Here is a 24,045-nt window from a genome sequence, read left to right on the forward strand (position 1 = left end):
TGACTACACTGCAAAGAAAAAACATGTCAGCATGCCTCAGAGTCTGGACCAACTGACTCGGGATCACACAATAGGGCTAAAAATAGCAGTGTAGATGTTCCTACTCTGGCTGAAGCTTGGGCTGTGAGACCCTTAGCCCCACAGTGCCTCTAGGGCCCTTTATATTCTCTCTCTTTTGGGCGGAAATCCCTTTGTTCTTCTGTGCAAAGTCACAGCAACAAGATGGAGTTTGTAGCCACCTGGACAAGTCACATGTCCATGAATGATTCAGCTTTTGCAGGCTGATGCCATTGTTTACATGTTAGTTTGAACATTCCCGGAAAGTTCAGATGTGGATTGGCATCTACCAAAGTCCATTGTCAGTTAAGTGTTTCTTGATTGGGCACTTTCTGAGAAGGGGATACAAGTACATAGCCAATATTCATAACTTCAAATACAAAAATGATACGCTCGTACAGACAGCATAATCATAACCAGCAAACTACAACTTTTACATAGACATCCCACTTCACCTCCTTTGTGCAAGACCTGGTGAACCATAGGACCCTGGTTGCAACAATGATCTATACAGTCACAGTTCATGTCAATAAACTCACACCATGATCCACCCTTCAGCTCTGTCGCTCTGAGTTTTTAACTGGGATTCTGTGCCATGAAGGAACTGAGTGGTGGTTGGGAATGCTCTGCCCATTATGTGCTTGGGGAGAGGAGTGCACAAGGGCATCCAGTGCCAAATGGACACTGCTGATTAGAACATTCTGAACTCCAACATATGGGGTGCATGCATGCTAAGAGTGGGGTCAGAATGTACAGAACATTTCAAAGAACTACAATTACTGTAAGGTAAGTAACCTTTCTTTTTCTTTTACAAAGCAGTGGTTGTTACTTATAAAAGTAACTGTTATTTTATTTTATTTTTGTAGCTCCGTTCCATCCTCAAAAAATGATAGCCAGGTAAATTTAATTTTTAAGTGCTATCTTTTGCTTAATGTTTTAACTAACTTTAACTCAGAAGTTATTTCTCACTTCTCCAAAAACAGTGATTTGATACAAATTTAGTCCAGTCAGAAGGAAAGGTCAGTGGACTTCAGCCAACCCTTTCTTTATTCTTCTTCTATATATTTGTGTTTTCTGGAGCATTGTGAAATGCATGTTTCATGCCCAAGCTAGAGGTTTTTTTAGTGAGTTTGGATAAAAATTTTAATATACCATAAAATGTTATGGTCTATCATTCACTTTGTAAAATGCTTTGTTATTTCACAACATTTGCCAAAGCTAGTATAAGCAAATTACATATTTAATCATTTCTCATGCCCTCCGTCTTTCTTTTTTTCTATTAGAGAGATTGTGTTTGGCTGGGAAAATATGGAAACTAAAAGAACATTCACCTTTATTGATTATGGACCAAATTCATGGCACTGTTGCATCTGTATATGGAGCTGCCAAACAGGCACAGCCTGGTTGGACTCCCTTAGAATTAGGGGTGTTGTGCTCAGCCGCCTCTGAAAGAGCAGCTACACAGTTATCCAAACCTGCCCCTCTACTCAGGGGCAGATGCCAAGATCCTAAGGGTACTTCATTGCAATTATACACCCTCAGCTGGCCCATGTCAGCTGGCTCAGGCTCTTGGGACTCAGGCTCCTGGGCTGTTTAACTGTAGTGTAGATGTTCAGGCTCAGGCTGGAGGCCAGGCTCTGGGACCCAATGAGGCATTGAGTTCTTCTTTGGCTGACCGATATGGGCCATATAGTTAATCAGAAATGGTTGTATCTTTGAGGAGCAAAATCCAAGGACAGTCCGGCTGAAGACCCATAGCAATCATGGAGGCAGGAGAAAAAAGATGCATATTAATATCTCCCTGCTAAGAGACTAATTTGTTGTTTCTTTTTAGAGTTAAGTACCCATTTCTGATCCATCTTTTGCCATTCTGCAGCAGGATTGTAAAGTAGCGTGGGCCCAGTAGAATAAGAGAGACTATGGTATGTGAAGTACTGCTGAGGGATGAATAGAAGAACTGAAAGGAAATAACTCCCTTTCTATGAGGAGTGGATCTGGATCCCCTCAGTCTCCATTGCCCACTGAAGTCAATGGGAGTTTTGTTTTTGTCTGAGTAGGATCAGGCTCAAGACTTAATTTTGACATTGTCCAAATTAATGCTTCTTTATATGGTATTGTTACTACATTCTAGTATACATCTAGTCACCAAAAGAAATCGGACCACAGTGACAGCATATTAACGTGTTTATTAACAAAATATTATCATTCACCTTTTTTATTTGCTAGGAGTTAATCTTGTGGATATACGATCCAGAAAATGCAGAACCCTCTGAATTGAATCACACTGCAACGTCTCCTCCACCGGTATGTTAAAATAGCTCTATATTTTCTTTTAAAAACATGGTATTGAAAGTGCAAGTCTACTCCGAAAAGTTACTAATTAAAAATGGCACTGTCATATTCATTAGATATGTTGCCTATGTGCATCCATAATCATTTCAACTTAAGGGAGTGACAAAAATAAGTTTTTGGTGTTTTTTGTTCCAGTTAATACTGCAGAGGTGACACAGCTATGGGGGAGTGAGGTGGTTTTGTTTCCATCTCAGCATTAAAAACAGAATTGTTAGCTAAATTCCAGTGGCAGAGCTAAATTCTACTATCAGTACACTTGTGTTAGGGTCAGAATTTAGCCCACAGCTATTTTGCTGCTGGTGGTGGTGGGTGAGAAGGAAAGATCCAAGCTTGACTTTCACATTCTAGAGTGAATTTGCATGGCTGACACAGAAAAAAACTTTTTACGTTTTGTCTAAGTAATTATGATAGGACAGTAACAAGACATAATAAACAGTGAACCCATTATGTCATTTTTATAGAGCTGAATTTAACAGTAGAACTGGACTTTACCATTTAAGGAGGTACATTATGGCCCTGATCCCACAAGCTGATATGTACAAATGGATTCTTGCACCCAATGGGAATCCATGTGAGCACAAGGTTCTTCCCACATAGATCAGCTTGCAAGATTGGTATATGCAGTAAACATTGTCAGAGTGTGCACTCCTGATGTCTTTGTGGGATGATTGATGATATTTAGCCTTTGGCATCATACCTTACGTGAGGTGTGCATCCATGACCAAGGGATGACTTTAGGAGTTATTACTTTATTATAAATTGCCATGCTGAATTGCTTCTCTTTGGCATATTTTAATATTCGTTTCATAAATGTGTTGATTTGCCTCAGAGTTACTATAATTAAAATTATATGATTAATTGAAGTACTGGAATTTGGAGAAGAACATCAAATTTTCATTATTTTCCATAAACTTTTATTAGATTTCTGTATGATTTTTTTTTATTTCCTGCTGCATATACTTTAGAAAATATTGCAAAGAAAGTTAATTTTGGTTCCAAATATACTATATTCTAGTGTGGATAAAATGTGTAAATATGTTTAATAATGCACCCTTATTTGGAAGTATACTTTAGAATGTTATTTAAAGAGTATTTTAACCCTGAGATTTCTCATATACAGCCTTAAACTATATTGACATAAAAATGTATGATAACTAACAGCCTTTATTTTACTTAAACAGAATTCTAAGATACTTAGCAAGCAGTTTTGGAATTTGGGACAGGAACCTGTTGTTCAGACCTATTTTAGAAATACCAAATACTTTGCCACTGCATTTCCAGAGCTGGGGTACTGTATTTCATTTAACTTTTTCTGAACAGAATTCTATTTAAAATGATTTTTCACACACCCATATGATTGCATATTTATAGCTATGTAGATATATTACAATATAAGCATCTTACAAAACACTTGGTTTAGTTGGTAATGAATACTGTTGGATGCTTCCTGATACCATGGAAGGACCATCTGTTTTATGCCTTTCCTCCTTTCCTATTAGTCCTTCTCAAATTGCAAAGGGACAAGGCCCGCTTAATACTAATTGCCCCAGCGTGGCCCAAGCAGCATTGGTACACCACACTCCTCGACCTGTTGGTGACCACACCAATTCCTCTCCCGCTGTGGCCGGACCTGATCACCTAGGAGCATGGCCGACTATCATACGGACCTACAATCCCTCCAGCTCACAGCATGGATGCTGCATGGCTAACTCAATCTGAGCTGCATTGCTCCCGATCGGTGCAGCAGGTTCTCTTGGGTTGCAGAAAGCCCTCTACTAGGTCCATGTATCTGGCAAAGTGGAAGCGCTTCTCCTGCTGGTGCGCTCTGAGCAATACTGCCCCTCTGGAGGCATCAGTACCTGCCATCTTAGACTATCTCTTGTCCTTGAAATAGCAGGGCCTAGCTGTTCCATTCATCAGAGTGCACCTAGCAGCGATTTCGGCCTTCCACCCGGGCGAAAATGGGCGCTCGGTCTTCTCCAGTCCTATGGTCAGCAGGTTCCTCGGGGGACTGGAATGTCTGTACCTGCACATTCAGCATCCGGCCCCTACATGGGACCTCAACCTGGTCCTTTCCAGACTCATGGGTGTCCTGTTTGAGCCAATGGCCACTTGCTCGCTCCTGTACCTTTCCTGTAAAACAGCTTTCCTTGTGTCTTGCCAAGGTGATAGCGACGTGTCGGAGCTTCGAGCCCTCACGTCGGACCCACCGTATACTGTGTTTCATAAGGACAAGGTACAGCTGCGACCACACCCCACCTTCCTTCCTAAGGTGGTGTCTGCCTTCCATGTCAACCAAGTAAACAAAGTGAGAGGGGATACCCTTGCGGACCAAAGAATTGATCCAAGGAGGAATAGTGGAGTAGAAACCAGATTAACGGGTGATGCTGGTGGTAGAAGGTCTGTGCACGACGGGGGAAAGAATGTCACTGAGGCCAAATGCCAAAAATTAAAATGTCTGTACACTAATGCGAGGAGCCTAGGTAACAAGATGGAGGAACTGGAGCTACTGGTGAAGGAAGTGAAACCGGATATTATAGGGATAACAGAAACCTGGTGGAATAGTACTCATGACTGGAGTACAGGTATTGAAGGCTATGTGCTGTTTAGAAAAGACAGGAAGAAAGGCAAAGGTGGTGGAGTAGCCTTGTACATCAATGATGAGATTAACTGTAATGAAATAAGAAGCGATGGAATGGATAAGACAGAGTCTGTCTGGGCAAAAATCACACTGGGTAAAAAGCACTAGAGCTTCCCCTGAGATAGTGCTTGGGGTGTGCTATAGACCACCGGGATCTGATTTGGGTATGGATAGAGACCTCTTTAATGTCTTTAATGAAGTAAACACAAAGGGGAAATGTGTGATTATGGGAGACTTCAACTTCCCGGATATAAACTGGAGGACGAGTGCTTGCAAGAATAATAGGGGTCAGATTTTTCTGGATGTGATAGCAGATGGATTTCTTCATCAAGTAGTTGAAGTACCTACGAGAGGGGATGCCATTTTAGATTTGGTTTTGGTGAGCAGTGAGGACCTCGTAGAAGAAATGGTGGTAGGGGACAACCTTGGTTCGAGTGATCATGAGCTGATTCAGTTCAAACTAGATGGAAGGATAAATGAATGTAGATCTGGGATTAGGGTTTTCGACTTCTCGAGGGCTAATTTTAAAGAGTTAAGGAAATTAGTTAGGGAAGTGGATTGGACGGAGGAACTTGTGGATTTAAATGCGGAGGAGGCCTGGAATTACTTTAAGTCACAGTTGCGGAAATTGTCAGAAGCCTGCATCCCAAGAAAGGGGAAAAAAAAACATGGGTAGGAGTTGTAGGCCAAGCTGGATGAGCAAGCAACTCAGAGAGGGGATTAGGAAAAAGCAGAAATCTTACAGGGAGTGGAAGAATGGCGGGATTAGCAAGGGAAGCTACCTTGGTGAGGTCAGAACATATAGGGATAAAGTGAGGAAGGCTAAAAGCCGCATTGAACTGGACCTTGCAAAGGGAATCAAAACCAATAGTAAAAGGTTCTACAGCCACATAAATAAGAAGAAAACAAAGAAAGAAGAAGTGGGGCCGCTATACACTGAGGATGGAATGGAGGTTAAGGATAACCTAGGCATGGCCCAATATCTAAATAAGTACTTTGCCTCAGTTTTTAATAAGACTAGTGAGGAGTTTAGCGATGATGGAGGGATGATAAATGGGCATGTGGATATGGAGGTGGATATTACCGCAACTGAGGTAGAGGCCAAACTTGAACAGCTTAATGGGACAAAATCGGAGGACCCGGACAATCTCCATCCGAGGATATTAAAGGAACTGGCGCGTGAAATTGCAAGCCCGTTAGCGAGAATTTTTAAGCAATCGATAAACTCGGGGGTTGTGCCGTACGACTGGAGAATTGCTAACGTAGTTCCTATTTTAAGAAGGGAATAAAAGTGATCCGGGTAATTATAGGCCTGGTAGCTTGACGTCTGTAGTATGTAAGGTCTTGGAAAAAATTTTAAGGGAGAAAGTAGTTAAGGACATAGAGGTCAATGGTAATTGGGACGAATTGCAACATGGATTTACTAAAGGTAGATTGTGCCAAACCAATCTGATCTCCTTCTTTGAGAAGGTGACGGATTACTTAGATAAAGGAAATGCGGTAGATCTAATTTACCTCGATTTCAGTAAGGCGTTTGACACGGTTCCACATGGGGAACTGTTAGTTAAATTGGAAAAGATGGGGATGAATATGAAAGTTGTAAGGTGGATAAGGAACTGGTTAAAGGGGAGACTCCAGCGGGTCGTATTGAAGGGTGAACTGTCAGGCTGGAAGGAGGTTACTAGTGGAGTCCCTCAAGGATCGGTTTTGGGACCGATCTTATTTAACCTTTTTATTACTGACCTTGGCACAAAGAGCGGGAATGTGCTGATAAAGTTTGCGGATGACACAAAGCTGGGGGGTATTGCTAACACGGAGAAGGACAGGGATACTATTCAGGAAGATCTGGACCACCTTGTAAACTGGAGTAATAGTAATAGGATGAAATACAATAGTGAAAAATGCAAGGTCATGCACTTAGGGATTAATAATAAGAATTTTAGATATACGTTGGGGACACATCAGTTGGAAGTGACAGAGGAGGAGAAGGACCTTGGGGTATTGGTTGATAGCAGGATGACTATGAGCCGCCAATGTGATACGGCTGTTAAAAAAGCAAATGCGATTTTAGGATGCATCAGGCGAGGTATTTCCAGCAAGGATAAGGAGGTGTTAGTACCGTTATATAAGGCGCTGGTGAGACCCCATCTGGAATATTGTGTGCAGTTCTGGTGTCCCATGTTCAAGAAGGATGAATTCAAACTGGAACAGGTCCAGAGATGGGCTACTAGGATGATCCGAGGAATGGAAAACCTGCCTTATGAAAGGAGACTCAAAGAGCTTGGCTCGTTTAGCCTGGCCAAAAGAAGGCTGCGGGGGGATATGCTTGCTCTATATAAATATATCAGGGGGGTTAACGTTAGGGAGGGAGAGGAATTATTTAAGTTTAGTACTAATGTAGGCACGAGGACGAATGGGTACAAACTGGATATTAGGAAGTTTAGACTTGAAATTAGACGAAGGTTTCTAACCATTAGGGGAGTGAAGTTCTGGAACAGCCTTCCGAGGGAAGTAGTAGAGGCAAAAGACTTATCTGGCTTTAAGACTAAGCTTGATAAGTATATGGAGGGGATGTTAGGATAGGATAGTTTAATCTGGGCAATCGATCTTGGATTATCACCAGATAAGTCTGCTCAATGGTCTGCGGGGAGATGTTGGATGGGATGGGAACTGAGTTACTGCAGAGAATTCCTTCTTGGGTGCTGGCTGGTGAGTCTTGCCCACATGCTCAGGGTTTAGCTGATCGCCATATTTGGGGTCGGGAAGGAATTTTCCTCCAGGGCGGATTGGCAGGGGCCCTGGAGGTTTTTCACCTTCCCCTGCAGCGTGGGGCATGGGTCGCTTGCTGGTGGATTCTCTGCAGCTTGAGGTCTTCAAACCAATTTTGAGGATTACAATAACTCGGTCCTGGGTTAGGGGTTGTTATAAAAGTGGACGGGTAGGGTTCTGTGGCCTGCCTTGTGCAGGAGGTCAGACTAGATGATCATATTGGTCCCTTCTGACCTACGAGTCTATGAGTCTAAGACATCTTCCTTCAGGTCTTCTATCTGAAGCAGCACGCTTCTCATCGGGAACAACAGCTGCACTCCCTAGACATTCGCAGGTCTCTTGCCTTTTACATTGAGGGAACAAAACCTTTCACAAAGACGTCCCAGCTGTTTGTGGTGGTGGCAGACTAGATGAAGGGCCTCCCAGTCTCCATGCAGCGTATCTTGTCCTGGATTATATCATGTATCCAGGGGTGCTATGACTTGGCTGGCGCCCCTACTATGCATTTTACTGCCCACTCAACTGGGGCTCAAGTTTCATCCTCCGGCTTCCTGGCTCATGTGCCCATACAGGAGATCTGTAGGGCAGCAACTTGGTCATCAGTACATACCTTCGCCTCCCACTGTGCGATAGTGCAGCAGTCCAGGGGTGATGCAGCATTTGGTTCAGCGGTCCTTCACTCCGCGACATCTCACTCCAACCCCACCACCTAGGTAAGGCTTGGGAGTCACCTAACTGGAATCGATATGAGCAAGCACTCGAAGAAGAAAAGATGGTTACTCACCTTTGTAACTGTTGTTCTTCAAGATGTGTTGCTCATATCCATTCCAAACCCACCCTCCTTCCCCTCTGTCTGAGTAGCAGGCAAGAAGGAACTGAGGGGGCGCTGGGTCGGCAGAGGCATATATCTGGCGCCATAAGGGCGCCACTTCAGGGGTCACCTCAGCCGACTCACCGAGTGTAACTGGAGTAAAAATTTTCTGACGATCATGCACATGGTGCGCGCTCACCTAATTGGAATGGATATGAGCAACACATCTTGAAGAACAACAGTTACAAAGGTGAGTAACCGTCTTTTCTCTGCTTTCTACACTGTTTCCTCCATCTTCTGGCAACATATTAATTTTAATGTCTAATGCTATAGTATTTACAAAACTATGTAATATATACAGAAACACTAAGGGCCAAATTCAGCAGGCCTGTAAATGATAATATAATTTATACCTTGGTGTGAGCTGATCAGAAAATAGATATGTGATGAAGAATAACTTGCACTGATTTTTTTTTTTTTAATTCAGTGGATGTGCAAAGCATGTGTGTTTTCAGTCAATGTGGTGCTCTGCGGTAACAACATTCTGCCCTGCACAAATGCTCACTGAAGTTAGTGGGAATTACACAGGCTTGCCAGAGGGCTAGATTTGGCCCCAGGAGTATTGAGAATGATTCTGTCTTAGATTAAAGTGTAGCGGGCTATTTTGTTAGCTGCATTCCTGAAACATGCGCGCCATCTGTCCCTTTGACTTTTAATTTGCAGTTGTTTTTACGCACTCTGAATACCATATTAAAACAAGATGCACTAATTTTCATCTTACTGCCTTTTTCTAACCAGTTTACACTCAACAAGTAACTTACACCACTGTTTTCATCAGTGTTACATTTGGGTTAGAGACTGAATTTGGCCTACATCTCTGTCAAACATCTTTTTCAATTGGATCTCATCCATTTCATCACTAGGTGGCAATATAGCAACACTTCATTATATCAAAGAAGTATATCGTCAGATAAAGGCTTTCTCTAATATTTGCACTTAACCAAAGGAGTAGAAGCATTTTTGGCAAATTGGATACAATCCTTTTATAAATTATGGCAGTTTTAGTAAATTGCTGTTACGGTGAAGTGAGTTGCAGTATCTATTTTCTGTCTTATTTTTAACCTCTCCTTTCTCTATATGACAGTAGTATGAAGAACCAAATAAAAGAGAGTGGAAAAACAAGATCGCTCATCATATAGAGTAATAGGGTTTGTTTCTCCAATAATGCTGATGCATGCCCACGTAGAAAGTTTTATTACTTCATTGTTATTCTTCTCTATGGACCAAATTTTGCCTTTGAATACATGCATACAATTTGCATTGAAATCAATAGCAGTTGCATGTGTATATCTAAAGACAAAATTTGGCTATTTTTTCTCATATTCAACTATCTCAGCTCCATTATTAAAACAGCCCTATTTTTATAGAATTGTGGAAGTTTGGATATCTCTACCACTAGCTAAACATTGACCCAAGTGAATTTGTGACCAAATAATTCATATCCTGATATTAATAACATACCTTTTTCATCCACTAGTGTCATCAGTATCACCTAAAGTTAGGAAACTCATTTTAAGTAATGCAGCTTTTACTGTTCATGGCAAAATTGACTATAATAATGGCTCTGTCTGCTGTTGCCACAATAATCCATGATGTCATAACCAGTCCTTGTGCTCCCAGCTCCAGAGAATGTACATTTCTTGCCCATTTATGTGAGACCTTCAGAGATGTATGGGATATGTAAGGGATAGCTCAGTGGTTTGAGCATTGGCCTGCTAAACCCAGGGTTGTGAGTTCAATCCTTGAGGGGGCTATTTGGCTATTTAGTTGGGGATTGGTCCTTCTTTGAGCAGGGAGTTGGACTAGATGATCTCCTGAGGTCCCTTCCAGCCCTAATAATCTACGATTCCCAGTGTTTACTGAGACACTGAACATTAGAGGCCTGGCTGCTGTGGCAGGTTAAAGTCCCACTGAAGGCAGATTTTGGTCTCTCCCCCACCCCCAATTTTATTTAATTTTATATTTTACATTTGGTGAGAATGGGTGAATAGCAGGAAACAATTTGAAAAAGTTGTATGTCCCTACAAATAGAAATGATTGTGATCAGGAGTGCACAGCTTGTTTATAGTAACAACAGTGACACTACTCTAATAGCTGCTGGCATATGTGCTGAACACTGTGACTGTAGGGTGTGCTTGAGAATATTGTGACTTGAAAAATGTTAAAGGTTTAGAGAAATTGTTAAAAAGAAATGGGAAACAAATTGTTTTGGAGTTGCTACAAACTCTGAAATTTGTCAGGAATTATTTTTCTTAATGAATCTGTCATAAAGTTTAATTCTTGCCAATTTATCTGTCATTTCTTCCATTTTCAGATTCTGGAAAATTAATGTACCTGCAATGTTAGATGACATCATAACTAATATCCATGGAAAGGCAATAGCTTTCCAGGATTGTTTTGTTCTAGATAGTCCCTTTATCATTTCCAGGCCTGAAGAGCCATTTCCTAACAATGTAAATGACAATTCCCTCTGTTCTCCAGCTGGTAGTGAGCCTTACATTGAGTGGTCTGCCTGTATTCCAACAACTGCACTTTTGTTGTCAGAATTTGGAACTTTCCATACAAATGATGGATTCATAACTTATAAAGAAATCAAAGCTCCAGCACACAATTTGGGCTTTGACTTAAGTCAAAAAGTAACTGATATTGTTTTAACTGATGATGGAATCTTATTTTTAATAATGGGGACAGTTTACAAAAGAGAGTCCAATCGGTTTTTTAAACTTGGATCTGAATACAATCTACCAGAAACAGGAATAACTGGAATACAGTCAAGACTTTGGTGTTCATCTGAATATCCAGTACAGGTGAGTCACACACAATTCTTGTTTTACATTTTGAAATATGAAAGTGCTTCACTAGACCTGGGGATTAACTCATTGTCCCCTGATATAATACTAGGTTTGGAATTAGAAGTGCACTGAGTGCAACAAATTAATTTTCAGGTCATTTAAAAATAAGTACCTGATGCTATAATTGGCTCTACATGTGTCCAGAGGAGTACCCACATGGAACTAGTTCCAGGATGAGGACTTAAGTTTGTGAATATGATGTCCCAGGTCTATGAACCCAAGCCTAGGAGTCCCCAGACAGCAGCTGCCTGCTGGTCTCCACGTAATGTCTTCTGAAATCTGATGGGCCAAGAAGCTAGTAGGACTATAGCCTCAACCAATGCACTAATATTGAGGGATCATCCAGTAATTGGTCCAACCATGCTATTTAAGCCAGAAGGAGGCACAGGAAGTTTGTCTGAGCAACAAAGTGATTTCCTGTTGCGGCTGCTTTGGACCCTGCTTGTGCCTGCCTCCGGCACCCATCCCTTTTCCTGCTCTACTCCTGGCCACTGCTTTTGCTCCTGTTTACACCATGCTCCTGCACTGTGCTTGCTCCTTGCCTCTCCTCTAGTTCCTGCCTTTATGTCTTACCTCCAATTGTCAGTTACCACTTTTGGCTCTGACCCCAGCTTCTAACTTCAGACCCTGACTCTGCTTTGACCCATGGCTCTGGCATTTGGTCTCTGACTCTCAGCTTCAGTTCCTGGTTCTAACTCTGGCTTGACCCCTGGCTCTGGTAATTGGCAGTTGACTCTGGTGTTGACCCTTGGCTTCATTCTCCAAGCTGGATGCCTGCTCTGCCCACTAGACATGACTTCTGTTCGGACTACTAGGCCAGACCACCTACTTCCCAGTCCATAACAGCAACTTGACTCTAGTGGAGCTAGGCTAATTACATCAGCTGAAAATCTTTTTTACTTTTTAATGGAGATACTGGTGTCATTTATGCAAAGCTTGAGAGGGAATAGTTTGTACAGTGTCTTAAGGTTACTATTTATCTAATAGCTTTGTTCAATTTTTATTTTTATTTTTTTACAGAGTGGAAGAAAATTAAGTACAGTAGCAATATGGACACCAACTGAACAATATCTAGGATATGATGGCAATGTGTTTATTAAAATAACAGATACAACAACCCTAAAGAAGGTCCTAGATTTTCCAGTGACTGCTTCTTTATCTATAGGCACTGTTTGCTATGACTCACGCCCATCTGAAGTTTCTTTGCTGATGGCCTGCATTGGGTGCAGCTCCTCCAGGGTGTTTTATCTGTCAGCTTATAATGAAGACCGAGATTTGTGGGTCCTAAGAGACTTTTCCTTAAATGCTCCTCCCCAGGGTTTTATGCTAATGGAATTTGTCTATTCAGCATCACCATCTATGCTGATGTGGAACAAGGAAATGGTCTATTATAGCTATAAAAACAACACAATTAATGGATTTGTTATGGTAACTGGGTTAAATCAGAAGCTATTGGAAGTATCTCAAGGGAGCACTATTCACCAACTGGTTATTGGTTAAGTATATTACATATGAATACATAATTTGGGTGTAGGACAGCAACTTTAGAAATAAGGAGATCCCTGAAGACATCTCTTTTCTAGATGATTATAGCAATTATGTATTTGATTAAATTAATTGGGTCAGAAGGACTGAAATCTACCATTTAAGATGAATAGGCATATTTAAATTATAGTTAACAAAATTTTGCCCTTCAAGTATTGCCACATGGATACCCATTGTTGAGAGTTGCATGCCACAAATAGGGAAACTTGAAATCTTCTAGCCAACAGTATCTATTGGGGCAATACATGCATCTCCCTCACGACTAAAAGTATGTAAAGGACTGCAACCACCCCTCAGTTCCTTCTGATTCCCTCCAAAAAGGACTTAACAGTATCTTTTACAAATTTTTCCATCATTTTCCCACCTTATTAGTGTTTTTAGTATTAAAAACAAAAATCTTTTATGTGCCATTGTCTTAGCCACCACCAAAAAGATTGGCTGTATGCCTAATGTGTTATGCAATTTCATAATGTCAGACATGATGTTCATGTATGATGGCTGAAATGCCTTAGTGTGAGGCACAATACAGGCAGAAGCTGCATGTCTTTTTCAGTACCATTCCCCAAAGGTCTAGAGATGAGAGTGCCGTCTTAAATTCTTACTGTTAAAGAATTTAAGGCCAACTTGAGTAAGTGTGGTGCTGAATGTCTGGCTGCATTCACATTGAAAGGCATCTTGACATCATAGCTATATTTGCCTTAAGTAAGCACCTGTGCCTAGTAAAATTGGTGTAGAGAAACCCTTGACTATTTCTATCAAAACCAGATTATAAAAAGTTGGAGCTAAGGCTTCCTCTGCATTGAGCTCTACTAAGAAGGCCTAGAGGTTGAACAGAATGACTTTCTGGTGCCTAGACTTTGTCTTCTGAACAATGGGAGAGAGAAAAAGTACAGGAGTTACAACTCTGACTTGACCTTCACCATACTCACTTGGCATTAGGGAAGGTGAGGAAGCACGGTGCCAAAGCTGGCTGTGTATTTAGTAGTTCCTAAGTGTAGAAGGAAACTGGTGTGGGTGAGGTCCCAACTTTGTGCCCTTTGGTGCTGAGATCTGTGTATTCAAGCCCTTACACTTCTTGTGCCGTGAATGAATCTGTGATATTCAGTGCCAAGGAGGCACATTGCATCTTATCTCCATTTGCCATTGCAGTGAGCCTTCCATGTCAGGACATTTACTGGAGTAAATTAGGCTTCAACATTTTCCTTGTTGCAATCCCCTGTGGCACATGAGCTCTGTAATAAGGTCCCTGGGAGGCCCTGGACTGTTCAACTTCCACAATTTCATGGGCTCTGGATCTGTTCATCCTTTTTTCCTAGACCTGTGCTTATTCCTTTGATGACTCTTTTCTGGGATCTCCTTGGCTCTTGAAACATCTCATATCTTATGGTCCTCTGGAACATCTCTGCCTTAATGGAAACTGGTCTTCTGGCCGTGTTCATCTGAATGGTCAGTTTAGCCTTATGGCAAAAACATTTCTCCCATGAAATTCCAGAAGGGGCCTGTGACAGGTTCGATCACAGAAACTCCCTCTGGACTATCATCTGATGCATTGAGACTACCTCTGAACTCGTTTTCTCTGCCAGTTTGGGCCTCCAGACCCCTGCTTTGTTGAGTCAGATACACCAATCTGCTCCAGCACAGACCCAGGGTCTGAATCACATGCCCCAAAGCTGCAGACTTAACTGAAAACAGCTTAAGAAGTGCTCCTGTCTCCAGCACCCAGACACCCAACTGCCAATGGGATCCAAACCCCAAATAAATCTGCTTTACTCTATATAAAGATTTTACAGTGTAAGCTCATAAATTGTCCACCCTCTATAACACCGATAGAGAGAGAGGCACAGCTGTTTGCTCCTCCAGGTATTAATTACTTACTTTGGGTTAATTAATAAACAAAAGTAATTTTATTAAATATAGAAAGTAGGATTTAAGTGGTTTCAAGTAATAACATGCAGAACAAAGTAAGTTACCAAGCAAAATAAAACAAAAAATGCAAGTCTAAGCCTAATACATTAAGAAACTGATTACAGATAAAATCTCACCCCCACAGATGTTCCAATAAGCTTCTTTCACAGACTGGACTCCTTCCTAATCTGGGTCCAGCAATCACGCACACCCCTGTAGTTACTGTCCTTTGTTCCAGTTTTTTTCAAGCATCTCTTTGGGGTGGAGAGGCCATCTCTTCAGCCAGCTGAAGACAAAATGGAGGGGCTTTCAGGAACCTTTATATTCTCTCTCTTGTGGGCAGAAACCCCTTGTTCTTCTGTGCAAAGTTACAGCAACAAGATGGAGTTTGTAGCCACCTGGGCAAGTCACATGTCCATGAATGATTCAGCTTTTTGCAGGCTCACACCATTGTTTACATGTTAGTTTGAATGTTCCCAGGAAAGCTCAGATGTGGATTGGGGTTTCCCGGAGTCCATTGTCAGTTAAGTGTTTCTTGATTGGGCACTTACTGAGAATAGTCCTTTCTCAAGAAGCCCACCAAATGCTTCACTGAGGCTACTTAGAACCAGACACATTGAGATACAAGTACATAGTCAACATTCATAACTTCAAATACAAAAATGATACACACATACAGACAGCATAATCATAACCAGCAAACTACAACTTTTCCATAGACACCCTCTTGACCTCCTCTGTGCAAGAGCTGGTGAACCATAGGACCCTGGTTGCAACAATGATCTATAGGGTCACAGTTCATGTCAATAACATCACAGGGCCTTCTCAGAGAGATCCATTCTACCTGGCGGAAAAGATTATCCAAAAGCATTACATTATTCATGCATATTTGATACCTGGCAGAGGTTACAGTAACTGATAACCTCCTGATATTGTACTAGGTCTGAAGTAGCTTCAGCTGTATGTCTCTGTAATATTTCCATAAATAGCACTGCTTTTAGGAGTCCAACATGTGCCTTTAACCTGTATATTTGATGTGAATTTTGAGAGACCAGTCATGGAAGTATTAATTGAATAATTGTGGAATGTGGGTTTACTGCTTGCTTATCTCCCAGGAGTGTTGATCTGTATAGGTAGCACTTGAAAGAGAAAGAAATGCACTAGCTGTAGTTCTTTGAGATAATTGACTCTATGGATCTATACCCCCTGCTCTCTTTCTGCACTTCTTCCTCATTTCTACAGTCTTTTCTTTGGATTCCTGTGGTGGTGATTGGGACCAAGTATTGGGCAAGACACCATCATTAAGGCTGTGTTAAGTTTTTCACTTGAAGTAGAGATTCAGCCTCTTTGTTTTGTATGCTGAATACAGCGTATGTTCCCCTAGTTGGCAGCACATAATCTGTGACAAAAGATCAAGTTTTCTGAGAATTTTAAAATAAAACTGTCCATTAGTTTGAGTTAAACCAATTTAAAATGGGCCCTTTAAGAAATTTGTCCTGGTCTTACCTCTTTCTACTCCTCTAGGTAAAAATAATAATTGCAGTTGAAAAAGCACCGGTTTTCTCTCTCACAGGCGGAGAATCTCTTCAGCTGGGTCTACATTAGAAACTTTTGCCAGTATGATAAAATGTTATGGGTGCGATTTTGATTATATTATGTTACAACATTCCTATACTGGCAAAAATCCTAGTAAAGGTGTAGTTATACCAGCATAAAAATGCTTTTATATGTATAGCTTATTTTTCTCAAGGACCCAGGATAAGCTATACTGACAAAAGTACTTTTTTGCCAGTATAAACTGCATCTATAGTAGGAATGTTTGCTGGTATAGCCCTGCAAGCAAACTTTTTCTAGTGTAGACCAGAATTTAAACACAAGTCACTAATCTAATCTTTAAAACAAACAGAAAAAAGTATTTTTCCTCATTCATCATAACTATTTGTTCTTCTCCAAGTGATTGTCCTCATGGATTCATTTCTTGGGACGCATGTGCCCAGTGCTTGCAACATTGGATTATTTTTGGCCAGCAGCATTCACTGGGGCCACACCTGCATGCCCAATCCCTCATGCCCCTCTCACACCATAGCCTGAGTGCATAAAGAGCAGAGTGGGCCTAGCCATCCTCAGTTCCTTCTTACCAACTGTGGCAGCATTTTGGAACTTTTTGCAGTGTCTGCCTGCTTCTCTGTAACTCTATTGCAGGTAGTGTTCATGATTAGTTAGTAGAGTTGCAGGTAGGTAGTTAATTTTTAGTTTGCTTCTTGACTTTAAAAAGAAAAAAATATTCATTTGTAATAGATAATTAGTAGACCTGGAGCTCTGCCCTTCTACTCCTACTACTGGGATTTGAGTGGAAGCGAAATCTCTGGGATATAAGACATTCCCCTCCTGTGATGCTTCTATGCCACTCAATGATAGGTATTCTTAAGTGCCTTTGTTGTTGTTGTTGTTGTTTAGGCAGGGGGTATATCCCTGACCATTGCTCCATCTGCTGTTTTTTCCCAGGTCAATCCAGAAAGCTAGGGACTTTTGTCTAAATTTATTTCTTCTGGAGCTCTCCATGAAAGGACTAATAGGTCAGATATAGAGTGATTGCTTTGTGAAAAGTGTTCAGCCACAGGTGATATGGTGGCTTTAGTCTTTTATCAGTTTCTGATCTGAATTCATTTGTGACCATAGTAATTGTCTGGTTTCACACCATTATGTTGGAATACCTTCCCCCAACCCCTCTCATCTCCACTGGGATTTGGCATCACTACCTCCTGCTTAGTGTGTGAGGTTCAGTTTAGGGTGACTCTCTCAACCAGAGCAGGCTAACTATAGTTCTGGTGCCTTTCACTCATACAATAAGGATAACAACATTTTATTACCTCCACATTAAAGTAATTTGTAACCCAATACCAGCCAAAAGTGATAATTTTGGCAAAGCAGTGCCATCATGCTGTGCACCTAAGCAGAGTAGGTGTGTCTATGCAAACATGATCTGTTGCTGAAGTTTTTTCCAACAACTCATCACTAGATGTCAGGGGAGAGCTCATTCAGACCCTGCTTATATCCTGTGTGGATGAAAGCAGCGCCAGACTTTGCCAGAACAATGGATGCAAAACCTGCAGACATATCTCCACTGCTACAATGATCAACTCCCTCCCCTAGACTTCCCCTTTCAAGATCCATTGGTCCTACACATGCCTATCACAACTTGTGCACCAAATCACATCACACAGTGCACTAAATGGCTCAATAGCAACTATGTGGATGGAAAAGATAATCACTATGATCTCAAATAAATTCACACAGCAAAATGATAAGACAAAAACACCATATCACCTGTGGGTGAACACTTTTCACAAAGCAATCACTCTACATCTGACCTATCAGTCCTCATCCTCACAGGAAACCTTCACAATACTTTCAAAAAGACAAGCCTGGGAGCTTAAATTCATAATTTTGCTAGACACTAAAAATCAAGGACTGAGTAGGGACACTGGATTTATGGCTTATTATAACAATCTGTAACCCATTAACAACCTCCCCCACATCCAGAGCTTCCTTCCTCCTCACTTCCTTTCTCCCCTATTACCGGAGAGGTATTAATGGGTCACTTCACCTTGAATGGTCCCTTGAAATATGGGTTAACTACTTATACTAAACAATCTGTTCCACCTTGTATTTAGCCATGACACTCTGAATACATTTCCTAGACCTGAAGAAGCGCTTTGTATATGCGTGAAAGCTTGTCTGTCCCACCAACAGAAGTCCAATAAAAGATATTACCTCACCCACCTTGTCTCTCTAAAACATAGATCTCCTTCTCTGGGACCCTGAGAACTGGGACACAAATCAATGTGCGTCTGACAAGTTAGACTCATGGCAAGCTCCACAGGTGAAGGGCAGCCAATGGCCTAAGATGAGTTATCTGGTCCTTCATTATTGGCTATGAAAAGAGTGTCCAGAAATAACTAAATCTGCTGACCATCTTTCCTATGACACCAACTCATCACCACTAATGGTACCTGTTGGCACCAGGGGGTGCCACTACCCCTGAAATGGATCTTTACTGGCCCTCAGTGGAGCAGATTACTGTCATACCCGTGAAAAAGGTCCACAGTAATTATCTTCAATGCACAGCAGTTTATTGAGAAGGAATTACACCAGCGGTAAAGGTACATTAAGCACATAACTCCTATGTTAAACATTAAGAACTATACATTAAGAGCTATAAATTCCTCTTAGCGAGCCCCTCTTTTGCAAACGTACACAAACAGGCCCTGCGCTAGCTTCATACAGTCCCTGCCTGGTAAACAGAGAAGATGGTTACCAATTCTATGGACAGTTTCTTTCCAGGTTTGGTCTCCTCAGCCCTCTGGTCTGTCTCGGACTCCCTTGAGTCAAAGCCTGGGCTGCCTGGAAACCCCTCTGGTCACAGTCCTGCTTGAGCCCACAGAGCAGAATTTTGGCTACTCTGTCTAGCAGCTTCTTCAAGCATCAATTAAGGAATTCCCAACTCCAGTAATTTACTTTGCTTGATTCTTATATCTTTTTCCTCAAAGGAGTCACATGTCTCAAATGCATGTCCAGTGGGCGTGTGGTTATTAATTTTATCTGATGAGAATTTTAGAAGGGGCTGGGATGGTACCAAACGAAGATCACTCCACGTTTACTCACTCATCAATCATTCACTATGGCTCTCTGCATGGAGTCCTTGCTATAAGGTCACTATAACCAGGTCAACTTGTGCTCCATGCTGGAATTTTATGCATGTGATATTTACTTTTGCATTGGCCCATATTTGCTGATCAACGGGTTCAATATCAATCGCACACCCAGGCGTTGCCAGTCCTTTATCAGATCTTCTGCTTAAAGGGGATCCTGCTCCCAGGATCCTCTTCAGCCATGTTTAAGTCACCTCAGGTTATGCTCACACCATTCATTCAGTATGGCCACACCAATTCGGCACCATCCCAACAGTACCCAGGACCATACTTATCAGTCATAGCCCTGCTGGGTGCCTTGGGGTAGGCAGCTATGTGTCTGGAAGCCAACTTTTTCTACCTTCTTTCTAGGGTTATGTCCTTTTCCCTGAAGAGTGAGAACAATCAACAGGCAGATGTGGAGGAACAGTTGTTTCCAGCTGCAATTTTGTCATCCTTCCCTGATGAGGCAGCCAATCCCTCTTCATCCTCTACTGCAGACAACTGAAGGTCTTCCAAGACCTGATGATGAAACACATGGCTGAAACCTTTGACATCCTACTGAAAGTAGTGCAAGAAAAGTCGCACAAACTACTAGACATTCTGCTCCTTTCTATGTCTGGTAGACTTGCCATGTCTATTCATGATGGATTGTTACGACCTGCAAAGGACTTGTGGCAGAGTCCAGCATCAGTAACTGCCACTTCCAAGAGGGTGGATAGATAGTGCCAAGTTCCTCCTAAGGACTCAGTGTACTTTATTTACATCAAGTGCCTGGCTCACTCGTAGTGGCTGTTCATGAAAGATCCAAGCTAATATCAGTGAAAAAGAGACTGGGTGTGCACAGCAAAAAACCTGATTCCTCTGCCATTCTCCAGATGTGCATTATTGACCAGGCACGTCAGTCTGTATTGGAAGAAATCATCTCAGTTTTATGGAAAGACTCTGACAGGAGCACACAGAAGAATTAAGATCAATCATGTTTAGGGGGCAACTGATATCTAGAACTATAAACTATTTTGGATGCATCTGAAACAGTTTCATGGCTAAATCTGTACCATAGCCAGATAGGTGGCAATATGATGATCCTCCTAACGCCAGTCAGCAGAAGTATACAAGGAGAGCCAAACCATAGCAAAACATCTTCCATTCGAGGGCTGCAACCTCTTCAATTCAAAGAGCTAGGAAGCCCTCAACTCACTAAGGGACTTTAGAGCCACTTTGCATTCTCTGAACTTGCACATTCCAACCCCAAGGAGGAAGCAAGTTGGACCTCAAACCTCCTTCAGACAGCATCCCTCTGCTCCTTACTATTATAAACCTGTAACTGGATGGTCTGCCCCTTTAAGGGCCAAGGGGTCTGGGACCAGCCAGCCCTTTTCAATTATCAGATCCAGTTGGGAAGGGGTCCAGTGTTCTCTATAAAGGGCTGAGAGGACCCAGCTGAGAGGGAGTAGGGGTCTACAAGAGCAAGGTTGTCTCCTGTGACTAGCCTTGGAATAGAGAGAGGGAAGCAGAATGAAAGGCTTTTGAGTCCCAGCATGCAGCTTTGATGTGAGTTTTGTGTTACTTTGCAAGTTTTCTTATATCAATAAAGCGGTGCTCTGGAAGAAGGGCCTGAAAGACTCTGGGCATAGAAGTGAGTCCTTCATGGGCTAGAGAGACAGCCCAGCAACTCACAAACCCACAGGGGGCATTGGCGCTACCAAGGGAGAAGCAGATGTTTCAACACAGATGACCCATCACCTCTTTCTCAGCTATGGTGCACCTGATGTCTTCCTCTCAACAGCAATTTTCACACCCCAGTCTAGAGCCTAGTAGAACTTTTGGAGGATCTCTACCCCTTTTCCCCCATTTTGGCAACTGCTATTATTTTTTCAGGAAGTCTGGAGTAGGTTCACTATGGCACAGTGGGTCCAAGAGATGTCAGCAACACGTATTGCATATAATTTCAGTCCGGTCCTATCTGCCACCCATCATCTCTGTCCTCCTTCAACAGTCCCTGTCACAAAGTACTGTTGAAACAAGAGGTGCAGTCTCTTGTTTCATGCATGTCACAGCAATGGAAAAAGGCCCTTGGAGTTCAGGGGCAGGGAGTTTTATTCCCTTTATTTTCTAAAGGGAAAAGAGGCTGGGGGCCTATTCTGGATCTTTGACGTCTCAACAGCATACATGTGCTCACAAAAAATATCATCTGATTCCTACCAGGAACATCTCACTACCTATACAGAGTCCTTCCCTTTGATCTTTCAGTAGCACCAAGGTTATTCACCAAGTTTTTGGCAGTCATAACAGTTCACTTAAGAAGATAAGGAATCCAGGTCTGTCCATATCCTATTGATAGTTGATCCAAGGAGCCACCACATGAGGTAATCAACTCAGATCAAGTAACCTTCAAGCTCTTTGCCATACTAGGCCACAAAGCCAAAGAAAAATCCATGCATTATCTGATACAAAGCATAAAGTTCATAGGACCTGTGTGAGATTCCAGGTAAGCAAGAGCTTATCTTCCGCAAGAAAGATTCCAAACTATATTGGACCTCATCAGCCAACTTCAGGTTTACCGAAAGGCATCTGTAAGAGTTTGCCAAAGACACATCGGACATATGGCCTCATGCATCTATGTGACACAGTTTTTCACACTTCACCTATGCTTCATGTAAAGGTGGTTGGAATCAGTTTATCTACCCAGCAGGCACTACATGGACATGATGGTCACAGTCCCACAAGGAATCTTCTCCTTTTTAAACTTGTAGGAAAAGGCTACTTCAAGTGTTAAAGTAAATACCCTTCTTTGCATGTCTGCCTACCAAGATTCTGATAGATGCCTCCAAGGATGAAGAGCTGTGTGATGGGTTCAGTTACAGAAACCGCATTTGGACTGTCACCTGATGTGCTGGAATTACCTCTGAGCCTGTTTTCCCTGCCAGTGTGGGACTTCCAAAACCATGCCTTGTGAGCCAGACATGCTAACCTACTGCAACACAGACCCAGGTCTGGTCCATGCCCCCAAAGCTGCAGACTTGAATCGAAACTGCTCAGCAGGTCGTCTAACTCCAACACTCAGACACCCAGTTCCCAATGGGATGCAAACCCCAAATAAATCCATTTTACTCTGTATAAAGCTTATACAGGATAAACTCATAAATTGTCTGCCCTCTATAACATTGATAGAGAGATATGCAGAACTGTTTGCTTCCCCAGGTATTAATCACTTACTCTGGGCTAATTAATAAAGAAAAGTAATTTTATTAAATATAAAAAGTAGGATTTGAGTGGTTTCAAGTAATAGCAGACAGAACAAAATAAGTCATCAAGCAAAATAAAGCAAAAATGTGCAAGTCTAAGCCTAATACATTAAGAAACTGATTACAGGTAAAATCTCACCCTCAGAGATGTCCCAATAAACTTCTTTCACAGATTAGACTCCTTCCTAGTCTGGGCCCAATCCTTTCCCCTGGTACAGTCCTTGTTAGTTCCAGCAGACATCTTAGGTGGAAAGCAAGGGTGTTCTCATGATTGGCAACCCCTTTGTTCTGTTCCACCCCCTTTTATAGCTTTGGCAAAAGGCAGGAATCTTTTGTCTCTCTGGGTCCCCACTCTTCCTAAATGGAAAAGTACCAGATTTAAGATGGATTCCAGTATCAGGTGACATGATCACATGTCCTGTGAGACCCCAGCCTCCATTCTTCCTGGGCTGGCCAACATGTACACAGGAAGGTTTGTAAGTAGACAGAGCCATTTACAACCAATTGTCCTAGTCAATGGGAGCTATCAAGATTCTAAACCACCATTAATGGCCCACACTTTGCTTAATTACAATAGGACCTCAGGGTTATACTTCATATTTCTAGCTTCAGTTACAAGAATAATACATACATACAATAGGAGGAATATATTCAGTAGGTTATAACCTTTGTTATGATACCTTACAAGAGACCTTTTGCATAAAGCATATTCCAGTTACATCGTATTCACACTCATAAACCTATTTCTATAGAACATATGGAGTGCAACATCACAAGCTCATCTATATCATCTTCAGACGCAGGTCCACTCAAAAAGTTAATCTGTACATAAATGTCCTGGAACTCAGAGCTATCTGCCTGGCATGCAAAGCATTCCGTCCTCAACTCCAAAGAGCCATGGTGACACATAACACCACAGCTATATATATATGTCAATAGACAAGGAGGAGTTGGTTATCTCTGCTTTGTCAGAAAGTCATTTGGCTCTGGACTTAGTATATTCATCACCGGATCATGTCGTTGGCTCTTCATCTTCCAGGTGTGCAGAACTTAATAGCCAGTTCTCAGACAATGGTCAATCAGGTATCCAATATTGCAAAGCTTATAGTGGGGA

At 41.9% G+C, this 24,045-nt stretch overlaps 1 protein-coding gene across 1 annotated transcript in view; it reads left to right on the top strand.

Annotated features, from left to right (window-relative positions):
• Positions 1-24,045, top strand: part of CATSPERE (catsper channel auxiliary subunit epsilon) — a 105,568-nt gene that overhangs the window by 33,781 nt on the left and 47,742 nt on the right. The window contains exons 6-10 of the mRNA XM_030558353.1: positions 924-954; positions 2,284-2,361; positions 3,591-3,697; positions 11,005-11,497; positions 12,563-13,037. Coding sequence (XP_030414213.1) covers positions 924-954; positions 2,284-2,361; positions 3,591-3,697; positions 11,005-11,497; positions 12,563-13,037 — 1,184 coding nt within the window. The remainder of the gene's footprint in view (positions 1-923; positions 955-2,283; positions 2,362-3,590; positions 3,698-11,004; positions 11,498-12,562; positions 13,038-24,045) is intronic.

This window comes from Gopherus evgoodei, chromosome 3 (genome assembly GCF_007399415.2).
Source record: "Gopherus evgoodei ecotype Sinaloan lineage chromosome 3, rGopEvg1_v1.p, whole genome shotgun sequence".
Lineage (NCBI taxonomy): Eukaryota > Metazoa > Chordata > Testudines > Testudinidae > Gopherus > Gopherus evgoodei.